The 16,446-nt window shown below is 50.5% G+C and overlaps 2 protein-coding genes across 2 annotated transcripts; one reads left to right on the forward strand and one right to left on the reverse strand.

Moving 5' to 3' along the window:
• Positions 1–211: 211 nt before the first annotated feature.
• Positions 212–3,325, forward strand: Slc51b (SLC51 subunit beta). The gene is made up of 3 exons (XM_026384781.2): positions 212–308; positions 1,427–1,517; positions 3,118–3,325. The coding sequence occupies exons 1-3, from the start codon at positions 212–214 to the stop codon at positions 3,323–3,325; spliced, it is 396 nt and encodes a 131-aa protein (XP_026240566.2).
• A 207-nt stretch (positions 3,326–3,532) lies between these two features.
• Rasl12 (RAS like family 12) lies at positions 3,533–16,217 on the reverse strand. Its single transcript, XM_026384917.2, has 5 exons — positions 15,981–16,217; positions 14,304–14,360; positions 8,839–8,912; positions 7,979–8,169; positions 3,533–5,443 (listed from the first exon to the last, which is right to left on the reverse strand). The coding sequence occupies exons 1-5, from the start codon at positions 16,081–16,083 to the stop codon at positions 5,068–5,070; spliced, it is 801 nt and encodes a 266-aa protein (XP_026240702.1). The 5' UTR covers positions 16,084–16,217; the 3' UTR covers positions 3,533–5,067.
• Between the last annotated feature and the right edge of the window lie 229 nt (positions 16,218–16,446).

The raw sequence follows: 16,446 nt of genomic DNA on the forward strand, positions 1-16,446 counted from the left end.
TAAAACCCTAGGCCAGAGAAAACCTGTGTTTTTGCCTAGAAGGGAGGTAAAGCTGCGCTGGGATATCCAGTCATGCTCTCTGCTTTGTTTCCAGGGGCTTCAGGGCTTCTCTGCTCAGGGACCAGAACCCAAGAGAGGCCAGGAGAGCAGCTGTGGCCAAGGGGCCTAAGGATTTCAGTGCCAGAAACGTACCCTAACGAGGACAAGGAACATGGACCAGAGCAAAGAGGTTATCGGAGTCCCAGTTGGCACTGTGGTGCCTCAGGAGCTGCTGGAAGAAATGGTTTGGTTTTTTCGTGTAGAAGATGGTAAGTGGTGAGGGACTGGCTGGTGGGTGGGCAGTGGTACTCCCCAACTCACAGAGCAGGGTTTGGCCAAAGCCCCCTCCCGAACATCAGTCAGCACATTCCCTCCAGGACAGGGACTGAGACCAGATGTCTGGCTACCCAGAGGGGTTTGGCTGAATCTCACCCTCTTTTTTTCAGGGTGTGGTCATTTACTCAGCCACCCAGTCATCACAGCTATATTTATTAAGCTCCTACTGTGTGCTCTTCTCAGCACTAGGATTACAGTAGTGAGTAAAACAGAAAAATCTCGGCCCTTGTGAAGCATACATTCTAGTGGACAGAAAATAAACAAGGTAAATGACTAACACGCACAGCATATTGATGATGTGTAATAAGATGAAAAATTAAGCAGAGAAAGAGGAAGGAATTGGCCATGCAGATTATATGGGGGAAGAACATTCCTGTCAGAGGAGCAGCACATGTAAATGTCCTGAGGCCGCACCCCACCTCATTTTGATATTGTGGACAATTTTTTTTGAGTAATATTCTTCTAAAAAAGTTTTACTTTTTTTTAGTTGTAAATGGACATAATACCTTTATTTTATTTATTCATTTTTATGTGGTGCCAAGGATAGAATCCAGTGCCTCACAAGTGCCAAGCAAGAGCTCCACCACTGAGCCACAATCCCAGCCCACTGTGGACAAATCTTGAGTAGCCAAATTCAGATTAGCCAGTTTATGTACCATCTCTAGGCAGCTTGACCATCACTCCTTCCTCTCCCGGCCTTCCCTCCCTTCCTTCTTTCTTTATTTCCTTGAAGTACACAGGAGGCAAAATGGAAGACTGGGAAGTTTGTCTTGGCTCACCTCTTTTCCCCCTGACTCTCTTTCCCCCACTATTCTCCAACTGCATGGCTGCCTCCCCCTTTAGACCAGGGCTTCTCTAGGGTAGCCATGGTGTCATCCCCCTGCCCACTGGCAGTTGCCCTGGTGCAGAGGGCTCATCATCCTTGACAAGGATCTCCACAGCAGGGCACAATCGATGCTGTGAGCTGGTCTGAGCCCAAGCCCCAACTGTTAGTGGGCCTGAGAGGCACCTGGCCTCTCCTCAAGGCTCTGTCCTGCGTGTCCCTCCTCAGGGTCTCCTTGGAATTATTCCATCCTTGCCCTGTCGGCTGTGGTGATGGTCATAAGCCTTGCCCTCCTGGGAAGGAGCATCCAGGCAAACAGGTGAGGAGCTGCTCTGGGGTGGTCCTGGAGGTAGGGGCCCTGCCTTCCCAGAGGAAATCTAGGAAGGGGTCATTTAGAGTCCATGGCTGTCTGCCTTTTTGGACAAAATGCTGCCTCAGGGTCCTTTGAGAACACAAAGCTGTTAAGAAACCAGCAACTGGGCTGTGGTTGTGGTTGGGAAGAGTGGCCATGGTTTGACGTCCCTTCAATAAACAGCTTATACTTGCATGTGCCTCACTTCATCAAATCCTTTACTGCCAGCATTATTACCATCCCCCATTACAGATGAGGAAATGTGGCTTAAAGAGGTCAAAGAAGGCCAGGTATGGTGGTGCAGGCCTGTAATCCCAGTAGCTCAGGAGGCTGAGGCAGGAGGATCACGATCGCAAGTGGTAGAGCACTTGCCTAGCATGTGTGAGGCACATTTAAAAAACATAAAAATAAAAGAATGTGTCCCTCTACGAGAGAGAGAGAGAGAGAGAGAGAGAGAGAGAGAGAGAGAGAGAGAAAAGAAAAAGAAAACCCAGCAATTGTTCTTGACTACCACCCCCTGGAGCTGACCAGCAAGGTTCATGATCCAGGGGAGGGTAGCCATTAAGAAGGTGGCCTTGCCCCTCTTCCCCTGTCAGAGAATATCCCCTCAGAAGTCAAATGAATCAATGTGGCCATCCATGGGAGCAACAGAAAGTGACCTGTACCCTCTTGTGGCTCAAGGAATTCTCTGGATACTCAGCTCTTAGCAGAGCTAGACCCCTCCATTCTAGGGGTATCTTAAGTAAAACCAACTTGGAGAGAGGACAGATTTGTGGGAGGAATATCAGGTTGTGGAAGTGGGTGGTGGAAGCCAATGAGGGTGTTGGGCCAGGGAGTGAGGTGTGTGGGCCTGGGCTGTACACACAGGACTGGTGGTGTGGATAGGCTGGTTTGGAGAAGGAAACACACAGACACAGGTTAATTAGAAATTTCCTGCAGCATCTTAGGGGATAGGATGTGGAAGGACAAGGACCTGTACTAAGTAAGATGACAGTCCTGGGGAGTATAGTGTGGTTTGGTGAGAAACAGGACTCAGAGTGGGGAGACTGAAGCATACAACTCAGGTATGAGCTTCTTGGGCTTTTTTTTTTTTTTTTGTAAAGAGGATTGAACCCAGGGGTGCTTAACCACTGAGCCATATCTCTAGCCCTTTTTAATATATTTTTGAAATTCTGAGGCAGGATCTTGAGTTGCTTAGGGTCTCGCTAAGTTGCTGAGGCTGGCTTTGAACTCACAATCCTCCTGTCTCAGCCTTCTGACCTGCTGGGATTACAGGCTTGCACCACCACACCTGGCCTTCTTTGACCTCTTTAAGCCACATTTCCTCATCTGTAAGTGGGGATAGTGATAATGCTGGGCTCACAAGTGGCAGTAAAGGATTTGATGAAGTGAGGCACACGCAAGTATAAGCTGTTTACTGAAGGGACGTCAAACCATGGCCACTTTTCTCAAATGGCTCCCAGACTGTACACTGGATTTCCTCCTCAAACTCTCTAACCCATCGGGAGAGCCAGGCCTGCTCCACTCCCTCAGCATCCCTGATCAATACTCTTTCCTCTCCTCTCAGAAATCGAAAGATGCAGCCACAAGAAAAGGTAACACCAGAAGCCCTGCATTTGGATGAGTCCAAAACCAAAGAAAACAACAGCCTAAATAACCTAACAGAGATGCTGCTCTCAGGAAATCCAAACTTGGCCCAGGTGGGACCTGAGTTAAAAGAGAAAGATGTCTCAACGGTCCTCCTTCCAGATCCATCAGAAACTGAGATCCAGTGAGTGCTCAGAGCATGTGTCATCCTCCTCCCAGGCTCGGGATCCCAACCTGAGCTCACCTCATGGCCTGGAACGTCTCTGGTTTTAGTCCCCCACCCCCTCAATTCCCCACCCCGAAGCCTAATGTTTTTATTAGCAGATTCAATGAGTGAGCTTCAATCAAATTAAAATTTGTTATTTAAACAATCTTTTATTAAAAGGCTTCTGGGAGTGGGCAGCTGGAATTGCATAGTATGTTCAAACAATGGTGGTCCACAAACACACAATGGCTTGGAGTAAAGTGTACAATCCCAGCCAGGCTGTGGGTCAGAAACCCCGGCCAGGACCCCCAGTATGCAGTCTTGAATAGTTCGTGGGCTCCCCCTAACCTCAGCTTCTCCATTTTTGGAGTGGGGCTGAAAACTATGTTAGAGATGTTTCCAATCCAAGCTCCTGGGACTGCTGGTTAAGAGGGGAAGGAGCAGGATTTCAGGGTCAGAATTCCCTTGTTGGCCCTTCCACCCACCAGAGCCCTCTCCTGTACCTGCTTATCTGCTGAGGATTCATGGTAAACAGTTAGGAAACGTTTGCACTCCCTGCCTCTGAGAGCCTTTTCTTGCTAACAGTAGGATCCCAGGGAGTATCCTGATTCCAGATCTGAGCCATAAGGTATTTGTTTGTTGGTGTTTGGCAACACCAAATAATTTATGCAAAAGTCTGCTTTATTAACCCAAAATGATCTAGGTTTTGTCTCCGACCCACTGCTAGGAATCCTGGGTCCTGCCAAGCCAGGCTACAGACATGTATACTGTTTCTACCCATAAGTATCCGCCAGATGGCATCTGATCCCACCAACTGTGGGCTCCCTGGGGCCCTAGGGAACTGTCACTAGAGAGAACAAATCTATCCTGCAGCCTTGGTCATTCAACTTGAGGAGGTTGGTCATGAGGGTCTATGGACACTGTCCTTAACAAAGGAGGTACAAGAAGACCCCGATGTTGGTAAAAAAAAAAAAAAAAAAAATAGAGCTAGAGTCTTCCTACCCAAGGCAACCCACAGCCCTCTCCCTTTTACCTGCATGGAGAGGCAAAGTGCTGGAAATACCTTTGCCTGGGACTTTTCCCTGTCCAAGCTGAGAGCCTTTTCTTGCTAACAGTGGGATCCCAGGGAGTATCCTGATTCCAGATAATATAATAGATAAAATAATAGAATTATTTTAACTAAATTTTCTTCAGGAAAAACTGTAGAATTTGCTGCTTGGGGCTTCTATGAGGTCAGAAGATGACAGTGGGAGGACCAGGTTCTGGCCTCTGAGCAGCCGCTCTTCCATTCCCCTCCACTAGGTGGTGCTAGGCCTTCAGGGCCATCTCTACTGCCTTCACGTGGACGGGGCCTCTCAGAGCTGTCCATCCACTAGGGTCCACAGTTGGCAGCCAGGGATCCTGGCAGCAGGATGGACACTTCAGTTTCTTCCTGCTTAAGGCTGACCCCAGGTTTCTGAGCTGTCGCAGTAGCTCTTTCCCTCCAGGGTCATAGGTGTAGTGGTTACCACGAGAACCGAGGTCTGACAGGAACAGGAACAGCATCCCTGCCTGTCCCTCTGGCTCACACAATGAACTGGATTTAGGGTCACTGCTTGGTGCTGGAGGTGGGGCCAGCTTTCCACCAGAGGGTGAGGTCCATCAGAGGAAAAACTGGTGGTGACAAACCAGCCCCTGTTCTGCAGCTCTGCCCAGCAGTCAAGCCAGGGCTCCTGAGGAGAGCTCTCAAAAGATCTTGAAGCCCTTCAGCAGGGTCAGAGTTGGAGCTTTGCGCTTGCTCTGGGCACGGGATGACTTCACAGTGACCAGCTTGGCCTGGGCCACGGTGGGCATCTCCTTCAGGCTGACAGTGGAGAGAGTGTTGAAGGTGCAGCTGGCCAGCCCGTGCCGGGTGGCGAGTGAGGCCTGGTGGGGAGGGGCCCTCTCCTCAGAGATGAAGAGGGGCCGGGCCAGGGGGCTCTTCTCCAGCTCCCGCCGCACCTCTCGCACTGCCTCATGGAAGACGTGCTGCACATGCTCAAAGTCCAGGCAAGCAGACACCTCGAAAAACAGGCACCCGAACCTGCTAGCCAAGGCCGCACCCTCGGCCTTGGTGACCTGCCTGGTGAGAAAGCAGGGCGAGGCAGGGAGTCAGGAACGTGCTGCTCCGAGTCAGGCAGAGTGGGGCCTATGCCCAGCTTCCCACCCACTGGCTGGGCGCCTCGGCCCATCTTCATCATTCTGAGTCTCTGTTTGCTCATCGGTACAATGGGATGACATCATGTGCCTCTCGGGTGTTAGAATTAAGAAATATAATTAGTGTCAAATGCATAACAAACCTGGCACAGAGACAGTGCTCCATAAATGCTAGCTAATGTTGCCAAAGCCAGAATTCAGGAAGGAGCAGGAGTGTAAGAGGCTGCTAGACCTGTCAATGGCCAGAATAAGAAGACCATTCTCAGTCCCATCTCTCCTCTACCCCAACCTGGGTCCCTTGGTCAGGAAATGGGCCATAGAAGTGACCCAGGGCATAGCTCTCAGGGTTCATGAGGAGTTTTGTCTGCCTGACTGGGTAGAGAGTCGGAGAGAGCAGGGGTGATGACATTTTGTGGTTAGCAGAGGGAAACAAGAAGGAGGAACAACCCCTACTCCAGCTGGGTCCACCTCCTGAGGTGACAGGATAGATATCTGAAACTGGGAAGGTCCTGGAAGCTTCTGACCTAAAAACTGTGGGGAACTGAGGTGAGAAAAAAAAAAGATGGGCTTTTGGGTAGGTGAGGTGGAGAGAGAGAAGTGGTGGAGGTCCCTGAAGGCTGAGGCCAAGGTTCCCCTGGCTGGATCCTTCTGACCACCACCTGGCTGCTGGGCACTGCTGAAGGTCCCACCCACCACTCCTGAGGACAATGGCAAGCCCGTGAGATGAGAGGAAACACAAGGGTGCGTAGTGGTGGGACAAGACTAGTTTGGCAGGAGTTAGGCTAGTTGCCTAGCATACTGTTTTATAGTGGGTGGGAGCATCAGAGAGAGAGTGACTGGGACCAAAAGGGTCAGGGGCAGAATATCTAATCACTTCCCACCTGGGGCTGGTGTTCTGTGTGCTCACTGCTTCCTGAGGATCCCCTTTAGAAAGAGAACTGCGTATATTTGCTTTTATGATGAGCTTGTGTCTATAACTCTGCCATTGTGGGGGCTTCAATAATGAATTTTCAAAAACATATACACATGGGGGTGACACAGGCACATGACATTACTCTTTTCTTTAATTGTTGTTTGCAGCCTGTGAACATTTTGTCAGTGGTTTGGAAACTACTGCCCTAAACCCCATTCTCTCTCTCGGCTGCAAGACAATCATGGAGACACTGACAAATGCTCAGTTGAAAGAGTCAATGTGCCAGGGAGCCCTGATCTACCAATGCTGGGCCTTGACCAAAGAAGGAAGTGGAGGTGAATTGTCACAGCATGTTCCTAGGGAACGGATGTTGTTTCACTCAAGCCCCATATTAGCTAAAATCCCACACCATTTTTAGACAATCCCCTTTGGCAAAGACTGGGGTCAAAACAGTGGTCTGCAATTTTCTCCCCCATATTGAAATCTGGCCTATTCACAATCCAGTCTTCTGACCCCCTCCTTACAGGTTCTGCAATTCCTCAAAGACAGCCTTGGTGTTTTTAACATCACATGACTTTCCGCATTCCCTGAGACAAGAATTTGTCTGGGTCTGAGGACTGGGTGGCCTGTGAAGAGGCCTTACTGTGACCCCATTCATGAAAAAACAACTCCCTCCTGCCAATGCCTATCTGACCCATTTTGAACAAAAGGTCTCTTCCCTGCTAATGCCAGTCACAGGCCTTTGGGGCCTGGGAAATCAGGAGAGAGCAGCCACAAGCAGGGCAGGTGATGGGAAGGCTGGAGGAAGGTGCCATACCTGGCAGGTGGAGAATCCAGTGGGATTGCTCATCGAGTATAGGCACCACTGTCTCCAATGCCTCAGAGCCAGGCAGGTGACTTGAATGTGTGAAGAGGGTGAGATAAAGGACGGGGAGTGGGGCAAGGCCTCTGGTGAGCTGGAGGGAGCAGGCCCCACCTCAAAGCATTCCAGTTCCAGAACTTTTAAAACACTGTGCCAGCCAAGCAAAATATGGCTGCAGTGTTCTGTGGTCATCTGCCCTTTGGCCCAGTCTGTGACCTCTGATTCAAGTCCAAGCCTCTCTGAGAGAACCTGCCCTCAGCATAGCCAACTGGGGGAGTGAGCCCAGGGCTTGTGCTTGGGTGAGGCAGAAGCTGCTTGGTCCAGAGCAGACACCTGACCCGAGGAGCCAATCAGAGCTCCTCTCTGGAATTGGGCCCTGAATAACCAGTCAGCTGCTAGGAGTGGGACCAGAGGTCACATCCACTCAAGCAAGAAAGGGTGGGGCTGAGACAGACCACAGAGACACAGGAGGATAGGAGTGGCTTCTTTCCTGACTTCTGGGAAACTCAGCTTCTGTGTGGCCCAGATACACTTCCCTGTCTCTCCTTGTCTGCTGGGAGACCAATGCCCAGCGTCCCTTTTTCCTAATTTCCAGGGGATTGCTAACCAATGCCTGCAGATGCCACTCTGCCTTTACAAATATAGAGTGTGGGCTCTGGAGAGAGGGCCATGCTGCCCGTTCTCACCTGTACTGGGCCATGTCCAGCTTGTTACCCAGCAGCAGAGTGGGGTAGCTGCGCTGTGTCTCCTTGGTGTGCAGGGCCAGCAGCTCCAGGTAGCTGCTGCTGCCCTCAAAGCTCTGGCGGCTGTCGAGGCTGTAAACTACCAGGAAAGCGTGGGCCCAGTTCAGGTAGCGCTCGCAGTTCCTGGGGGTATCCTGAGGTGAAGAAGAGGAGTCCCCCCTCAGGGGCAAGAAGGTGGGGGTAAAGGCCTTCACCTGAGCTGCCCCACACCCCCTACTCCCAGGTCTTTGTATATTGTTCCCCAGCAGAGCCTTTTTCAAAGGAGCACTTGAGTGTGGATTTGGCTTGGCATGAAAGGAGACATTGTCTCACGAACCTCCCTCCCACCACACAGCCAGAGAGCAGGAGACCTTGGCCCCTTGGGCCCAAAGCCAAAGACTCTGGCATGGCCCCTACAGGGACCTGCTATCCCTGGGTACCACTGGTTTGGGTTAGGTTCATGCTTCCCCTTTGACTTCTGATCTTAATAGGGGCTGGTGAGTTGGGGGTGAAACTGGGAGGGGGATATGTCGGAGGCACTCATCAGGGACATCTGTATAAACAGGTGTGCGCCAGTCTCTGCATATATGACCAAAATGCCCCATAGCACAGGACATTAGAGCTGATACCAGCAATCATCAGGTCCTCCCAGGTTCCATCCCATCCTCTCATGTAGCAAATGAAGGATTCAGGCCCATGGGAGTCATTCAGGGTCATGCAGCAAATTGGAGGTTAAAAAGGGACCCAAATTCCCCTCTGAGGCTAGGACTTCCCAGAAGGCTGCATTGATTCTTGGCCCTCCTTGGGTATGAGGGTAACGTTACCGGGTCTGCAGTGTCCATGACCCTCAGATGGACAGGCTGGTGGTCCACAATCTCCTCAGAGCTGTAGGTGTCCTCTGCAACACAGATGGTCAGGCAGATCAGAGCAGGGCAGGCCACTCTCTAATGAACTGGGTCCATGTCCCAGCTTCCCCCTGTGCAGCCTTGAGGGGACCTTAGGAGGCTACAAGGTTAGAGGAGCTGGGACTACTCTCACCTTCATGGGGGACACAGGAGAACCTCCCACCAAAGAGATGCTACTTTGCTTATAGGGCTCAGAGCATCAGGCCACTCATAAAACATACCCCAGGACAGCTTGTGTTGTGTGCCTGTGCACAAAGCCAGCAGGGCTGAGTGTGTGACCATGAGCCCCAGCGGCAGAAGAGGCTCAGGAACTGCACTGCCAGTCCCCCTAGCCCCAGCTTCTCTACCCTCTGCCCCTCTGACCACAACATCAGGCCTGTAGGAACCCCCAAGGACAATCTCCTAGGAGAAGAGGAAAAAGAGACCCACATGACATGGACAGAGGGAGGGCTGTCAGACCTCCGTTAGAAGCTCCAAGGAGGGCTGGGGATGTGGCTCAAGCGGTAGCGCGCTCGCCTGGCATGCGTGGGGCACTGGGTTCGATCCTCAACACACATAAAAATAAAATAAAGATGTTGTGTCCACCAAAAACTAAAAAATAAATATTTAAAAAAATATCTGAGACCTCATATACTTAAAAAAAATTTAAAAAAAAAAGAAGTTCCAAGGAGGTTTTACAAAAAGTTTTTGTCAACATGACAGCAGAAGATTTTTAAGTTGAAGATCTGAAATCCGGCCAATTTTAGTTACTTTTTTAGTGGCCAAGTCACTTCAGCTCCTGGGGGCTGTTTCCTCATTTTAAAATGGGAATAATATAGTAACATTGCTAATTGTTTCCAAGTCTTTGCCCTTTGCCAAGCGCAGTGCTAAGTGCTTGTCCTTGCATTAGCACATTTAATAGTTCCATCTCCCAAGGCTGCGTGAGGACTTGATGGACCCTTGGGCATGGGGCCTGGCCGGCCATAAATGCCTGGAAAGGGCAGTGGGGACTGTGGACCTCCAAAATTAACAGAGCAGGCTCACATTCCTAGGTGAACTTTTAAAATAGTTTTAGATCCACATAGAAGTTGCTAAATGCTACAGAGTTCCCATGCACTCCTCTCCCAGCGTTAACACATTACACCGCCACAGTACAGTTTCCAAACCAAGAAACTGCCATTGAAACGGTGCTATGAACTGAACTACTGACTTTATTTGGATTTCACAAATTTTTCTTTTCTTTTTTTTTTTTTACTTTTTTTGTTTTCAGTTCTTATGACCGCCAACCAAAGAAAGCAGCAGATGGCCAGTGGTCTGCATGCAAAGAGGACATCACTGCCATATTAGCAATGGGTGTTTCTGCTCCTAATCTTCCCCTGTGCAGGTAGCACAAGTATGTAAACGCACTAGGTTCCCACCTTTCCCTGGATGCCCCTGTGGCATGTCACCCCAAGCCCCCTCTGGGTAGAACTGGGCTGCTTTCTGCCTTCCCGGCAGCAGTCTCTGTGAGAACAGCACCCCAGCCCTGGATGAATGCAGTCAAACACTTCTCTCCTAGGGCTGCTGGCAGCCGAGCAGGCCTGGACACAATCCAGGTCCACCAGCATCCAGCATGAATCACAGACAGCTCCTCGTCCCCGGCCTGCTTTGGGACTTGGATAAATAGCTGTTCTTATGCAAAGATAAAAAAAAAAAAAATCTAATGGAAAATATGCCCCAAATGTTTAACTATATTTGGCCCAAGAAGAGCTGTCCCTAGATGCCTACATCTTGTTCAGATTTATCTTTATTTTCCTGCCAACGTTGTCCAATGCGCCCCTTTTAGGGACTCCCTCCAAACAGGCGTAGCATCCTGCCCAGCCCAGTAAACGGTGTTAGCTGAAACTTGGCCATTCTCTGTCCCCAACTCCGACAGCCTTTAGAGTTAGCTGTATCTTTATTGTAGAAAGACAAAAGAATGAGGCCCAGAGAAGGAGAAAACTTGCAGAAGGCTACACAGCACCCTCTCAGTAGAAGGAACTCGAGCGTGAGCCTTCCAGGCTGCACTGGGTCGCCCCACTGCCTGATTGCTTAGGGAGGCAGCCAGTTCTTCAGCTCTGAGAAGAGTACAAGGGAGGACCAGAGGTGCCCAGTCCGGCCTGTGTGTGTGGATATGCAAGCTGGAAGAAGCCTCAGAGGGCATCTTGTCCAGCATCCCCTTTACGGGGAGGTGACTGGCCTCAGAGGCTGGGTTGTGAGGATCCTTACCCATTCACAGTAACGTAGTCTTCCCTGACTTGGGGCACTCTGGTATCCCTAAATATAGATGCTGATTAATATTCTGTGGACTTCAGTGCTGAGAGAAGAGTCCTTTCCCAAAATATTTTCCCTTCATTTATAGTAATGACAACTTTTTAAAAAGCACCAAAGAAGTTCTGGTCAGAGTGTGCATAGGGTGCTGCTTCAGAAATGATAACTATGTCCTTGCTGGAACAGGATGAAGGCAAAGATGGGGTGACAAGCGGGCACTGTCCCCTGGCTAAGCCAGGTGAGATGCCCCAGCCTTTCTGGGAGAGGAGAACATTCCCTGGAGATACCGGCTCCCTACTCGAGGGTCAGCGTAGGCACTAAATCTTCAGTTCCTACCAGTCTATTAGTCCCATCTTCCAGATGGGGAAACTGAGGCTCAGAGAGCCCAGTGCCACACAGACCTCTGGCTCTGAGCCCTCTATAGCAGAAGGCTGTCCTTAGTGAAGACCTGAGGGGGGGTCTCCTGATCCTATGCAAATTATTGAGCCCTTCCTGCCTCAGTTTCTCAACCTATACAATGGGGATGACATTTGTAGGAGTTCTTCTCTTCTTTGTTTTTGGTAATCCAAAAACCAAATCACAGCGAAGAGCACTACGTTGTGCCTAGTACTGTGCTGGAACTGAGCACAAGTCTCCCCCTCAAGAGGCTCCCAAATGTGATCACGCTTTCAGGACACCCTAGAGGAAGCTTAGGAGTTGTTCTAGCAACATCTTCCTGACACTCTTCCTGACACTCACTTTGCCCTGAACATCCAGAACTTTCTCCACAGGAGGAAAGGCTCTGGTCCCCTAGTTTCAACTGCCGCTGAAACCAGCAAATAGGACAATGGCTGGAATGTGTAGGCTGTTCCAGCAACAGGACGGATCCTCTGCGGAATGGTGGTGGCCTCCAGCGTGTGTGAGCAGAGACTGTCTCGGCAAAGCAAGAGACTAAAGGCCAAGGTGACTAACCACTGCGGGACTGCTGTCCCCCACTGAGACAGTGTGACCACACATCCCACCGTCAGGTCAGAATTCCACAATTACTCAATCAGGAAGCTCAAAGCAGCTCTGTAATGGGCTCATCTGGTGGGACCTGTGTGAAAAGAATGGATTGGGGGCAGGGAAGGAGGGACACTGGAAGTGGGTGGCCAGAAAAAATCCAGGATATGTGGTTTACTTTGCATTTCAGATACACAAGGAGTGATTTTTGGTGTAAGCACGACCCAGGCACCAGATGAACTAAGCAGAAAGTCTTTTGAGGCACTGCCCTTGGGAATTGCTGGGTTCCCTCCCGGATGGCCTGCCCGCTCCTGTGCTCTTCCTTCCTGCCTCCCACCCCGCCACACTCAGCACTGCCCCCGGCCAGCACACCACTGCCCCCTGCGTCCTGCTGTCTCAGGGGTTGGCCTCTGCTGATCTAAGGGGCTCCCTCAGCCTCTCCATGTGAACTTGGCTCCTCAGACCTGTTCCCTCCCGTGCAGCACCAAGGAGCTGTGCTAAGGAACAGCTGTGAGGAACAAACCCCTGGAGGACTGTCAACTCACCACCTGTCCCACCCCCTGACTTACCCAGGGAAGCCCTCCACATTCCCTGTTGACGCCTACCATTCTAAGATCTCTTTGGAAGAAGGTATTATTTTCTTTAAGGAAAAAAAAACTGATTCAAATGTATGATATGTCAAGATCATTGTACTGTCATGTGTAACTAATGAAAATAATTTTAAAAAAGAAAAAAAATTTAAACCTGTTGACTAAGTGGCTCTGAGGACTCCTCCTGCTCCGGCACTGGGTCTCCTCTGTACCCTAGTTCTGCTGAACTGAGGGGCTGATGGGCACCAATGGGTTCAGGAGCTCTTTCCTCCAGCCAGCCATCAAGGCAGGCTGTGGGCAGTGCTGCATCGTGGGCGTTTTCAACCTGTGTCACAGAGCCCTGGGTTTCCTCTGAGAGCCCTAGGGAGTCCCACCAATGCTTTATTCAATTTTTGTGAATGGGGAAATAATCCAACACCCATTTTCAAAATGCTAAGGTCATTCAGACACCCCACTGTGTCAGTGGACAGTTCATAATAACAATGTTATAAATGTGAGCTTTAAATTATATTGATACTGGGCTGGGGATGTGGCTCAAGTGGTAGAGCGCTCGCCTGGCATGTGTGCGGCCCGGGTTTGATCCTCAGCACCACATACAAACAAAGATGTTGTGTCCGCTGATAACTAAAAAATAAATATTAAAAAAATTCTCTCTCTCTCTCTCTTTAAAAAAATTACATTGATACTAACAAAATTCTGCTTTTATTTGTCTTGGGTATTAGGGTTCCATGTAAGAGATTATTTTAGAGAAAAGTCCTACTGCTAAAAATAATTTTCAGAAACACTGGTATGATTCATTTGAGGGAATCTCAGGTGCCATGCATGGGAAGCCATTGAGGAAGAAGGAAGAGCAGACATACATTGAGAATCTACTTTGGCTCAAGTTCTAGGCCAGATCTTTTACATGCATTATTTCTTTAATCCTCATAGTAATTCTCTGAGATAGGTATTTGATGCTCAGTTTAGATGGGAAACAGGATCCCAGAAAGGTTAAGTGACTTCCTCAAAATTGCACAGCTAATAAGTGGCAGAGCCAGGATTCAAACCCAGCTCTGATGGGCACCAGTACATCCCCTTTTTCAATATGCTATGATACAGCTAAAAAAGCAAGGCTAGTTTACTCATGTGGTTCAAAAAAATTGGTTCAGAAGCCAGCATCACTAGAGAATTTTTCATGTGGTTCAGCTTTTCTGGAAAGAACACTGAGTGATCATCTTAAAGAACAATATCTTTTTGGATGTGGATATCTTTCTATGTCTGTTTTTTTTTTTTTTCAACTTTCATCATACCTCAAAATTTTGGGCAAATCCATTTCTCACAATTCTCTGAATTGGGTCAACCTCCAACTTGTCTAGGGTGGGCTGTGGAAGGGGTACTTCTTACACTTAAAACATTTCCCTCCATGGGGTGGGTGATCCTGGTGACTCCTCCCTTCTGCCCCCAGGTATGCAGTACTGGTCAGGGCCCACCCACGGGGTAGGTCTCAGGGGAGTGCTCCAGGTGGGGCACAGGCAGCCAGAGGTCTAGGAAAGAGTGGTTTCTTACCCAAGTTGGGGTCATATTCGCTGATAAACCTCTTGGTCAGAAACTTCACGGTCAGGGCTGCAAGAAGCAGAAAAAGGTGGCCTCAGTGTCGCCTGCAGTGCCTGGCTGCGGGTCCCTGGAAGCTGCCCTTCTTAAGGAGGCCTTATCTAAACTTCTGTGACCCCTGGCTGACACCAAGCTAAGTTTTTGTGGGGAACCACACTGGAGAGCTGAGGAGTTGGTTTGAGAAGCTCAGAAAAAAACATAGAAATATGGGGTGCCAAGTTCCACTAGGTGCACCCTGAGTTTTGTTTTGTTTTAATGGCAAGAAAAACAATGAGAGGCAAGGCTTAGGAATTTTTGTGTAGACCCTAACTCAGGGATCAGGACCCTTGCAATTAGCTACTGTAGGGTCAGCCTGGTGAGACCCCAGAAGAAGGGACATGTTCCCCACCCTGGACAAGTCACACAGATTCTGAAGCTGAGGCATTTATTTCAGCTTTGGCTGCAAGCCAAAGAGACAGTAAGAGCAGAGTTGAGCAGTGAGCCATTCCTGGGAGGGTATGAAGTCCCCAGGGCCTGGGCTGTCCAGGCAAGATCCCTGTCCTGTGCCCATCCTCCACATCTCAGATCCTGGTTCTCTCTTTGGCCTCCACACCCCTCATGGGTATCTCGGCAGAATGTAAAGCTCTAGCACGAAGTTCTCCCCGGTGGGGTGCATCAGGAGGCTTCTGATTTTGCTCAGAGTTTAGCCACATAAAGGCAGGGGTTGGCCAACTGTTTATTACACTGGGCTCTTAAAAAGTAATGTGATATTGTTGAGAAAATCCTTAAAATTCTTTCCTAGGATTCCTACCAGTGTCCATTTGGAAACTAATACCCAGGGGATACATATTTTAAAATGTAAATTCCTGCATTCATGTAGTTCTGGCTAAACTGTACCAGTGACAGAGTTCCAGAATAATGTTCAAAGGGGCAAAGGCAAATCTTTCTGGTTGCATGACCAGATTCTGAGTCCCCTCTTTAAGTCAGAGGGGCTGGCTTCAAAATCAGAAAGTAACACCCTCAGTGAGTCTCAAAGAACACCCCGGAGCATGGGGAGCCTACAGCTTACTAAGATCTTGTTGGCCATTCATTAATGGCTCTAACTGGACGAACGGCCAGTGGAGAAGCCCTCCTCTGCCCTCTACTTTCAGCTGTCTGGGACTTAAAACGGCAGGCAGAGGGGCAAACCCTGTTTCTGAGGTTTCTCTGCCTATGGCGACAAATGCCAGAGTGGTGAAGGCAGAGTTCAGTGGTGACAGAAATTATCTTAGTAGAAGCCCAAGACCTTGGTTCATCAACAAGTCCCAGGCACGGAGGACCACAGTCCAGTGTATTTCCAGAAAGTTAATAGAGGGGTCTGGTTTGATAAGAATGTGCAGTTTGTCCAGGAATCCCCAGGAACTGGGGTGTGGAGTGGGGAAATCCTGATATCCAGAGATATCTTGATGAGTGTCCGCAAAGGGACCTGTTGGATGCTGGCCTCCAGCCCAAGGGGCCCTCTTTGAACTTTTAACTGTGGCCTTAATATTCCCCGATGAAGGAAAGCACAAGGTCTCACGCAACCCTCCTGGGAAAAGAAGCCCCCAAGTCCACAGCGCCGCGTTCCCACCGCACGTTCCCCGTCCCTCCGCTCCCCAATCCCGCGCCACTCACCGGACTTGCCCGCCCCGCGGTGCCCCAGGATGGCCAGGTTGACCTCGAGGGGCGCGATCTGCAGCCCGCTGCCCGCACGGGGCTTTCCAAACACCGAGGACATGGCGACACCGGTGAGTGCGACACGTGTCTTGGGCCGACGGGTCCCGAGCAGCGCGCCCGCCCGTCGGGGCCCCCGGGAGCGGCAGTCGTGGCACCCTGGGGCGGACGCGTCGGTACCGCGCGCCCGACCCGAGCCGAGCGCCGGCGGCAGAGTTCCCGCGGCCCGGAGGGACCCGGCCGGAGGAGGGGCCGCAGAGCCGGCGGGCGGGGCCGCCGAGCTGCGACGAACTCCTTTTAAGGTCCGCGGGAGCCCCCCGCGGGGCGCGCTCGCCCTCTCCGCGCGCGCCCGGCCGCTCGCGCCCCCACCGACCGGCTCCGCCTTGAGGACCCTGGAAGCCCCAGGCCCCGCCGCGAAGGATGGATC

The sequence above is a fragment of the Urocitellus parryii genome, chromosome 6, assembly GCF_045843805.1.
Source record: "Urocitellus parryii isolate mUroPar1 chromosome 6, mUroPar1.hap1, whole genome shotgun sequence".
Lineage (NCBI taxonomy): Eukaryota > Metazoa > Chordata > Mammalia > Rodentia > Sciuridae > Urocitellus > Urocitellus parryii.

What these genes read in the sequence shown, in the direction of transcription:
- Rasl12 (XM_026384917.2), bottom strand. Translation starts at nt 16,083, where the DNA reads ATGTCCTCGGTGTTTGGAAAGCCCCGTGCGGGCAGCGGGCTGCAGATC. An exon ending in CCGCGGGGCGGGCAAGTCCG is followed by an intron (nt 14,361 to 15,980) that starts GTGAGTGGCGCG and finishes TGCTTCTTGCAG; the next exon opens with CCCTGACCGTGAAGTTTCTG. An exon ending in TCATGGACACTGCAGACCCG is followed by an intron (nt 8,170 to 8,838) that starts GTAACGTTACCC and finishes TCTTCACCTCAG; the next exon opens with GATACCCCCAGGAACTGCGA.
- Slc51b (XM_026384781.2), top strand. Translation starts at nt 212, where the DNA reads ATGGACCAGAGCAAAGAGGTTATCGGAGTCCCAGTTGGCACTGTGGTG. An exon ending in GTTTTTTCGTGTAGAAGATG is followed by an intron (nt 309 to 1,426) that starts GTAAGTGGTGAG and finishes GTCCCTCCTCAG; the next exon opens with GGTCTCCTTGGAATTATTCC. An exon ending in AGGAGCATCCAGGCAAACAG is followed by an intron (nt 1,518 to 3,117) that starts GTGAGGAGCTGC and finishes CTCTCCTCTCAG; the next exon opens with AAATCGAAAGATGCAGCCAC.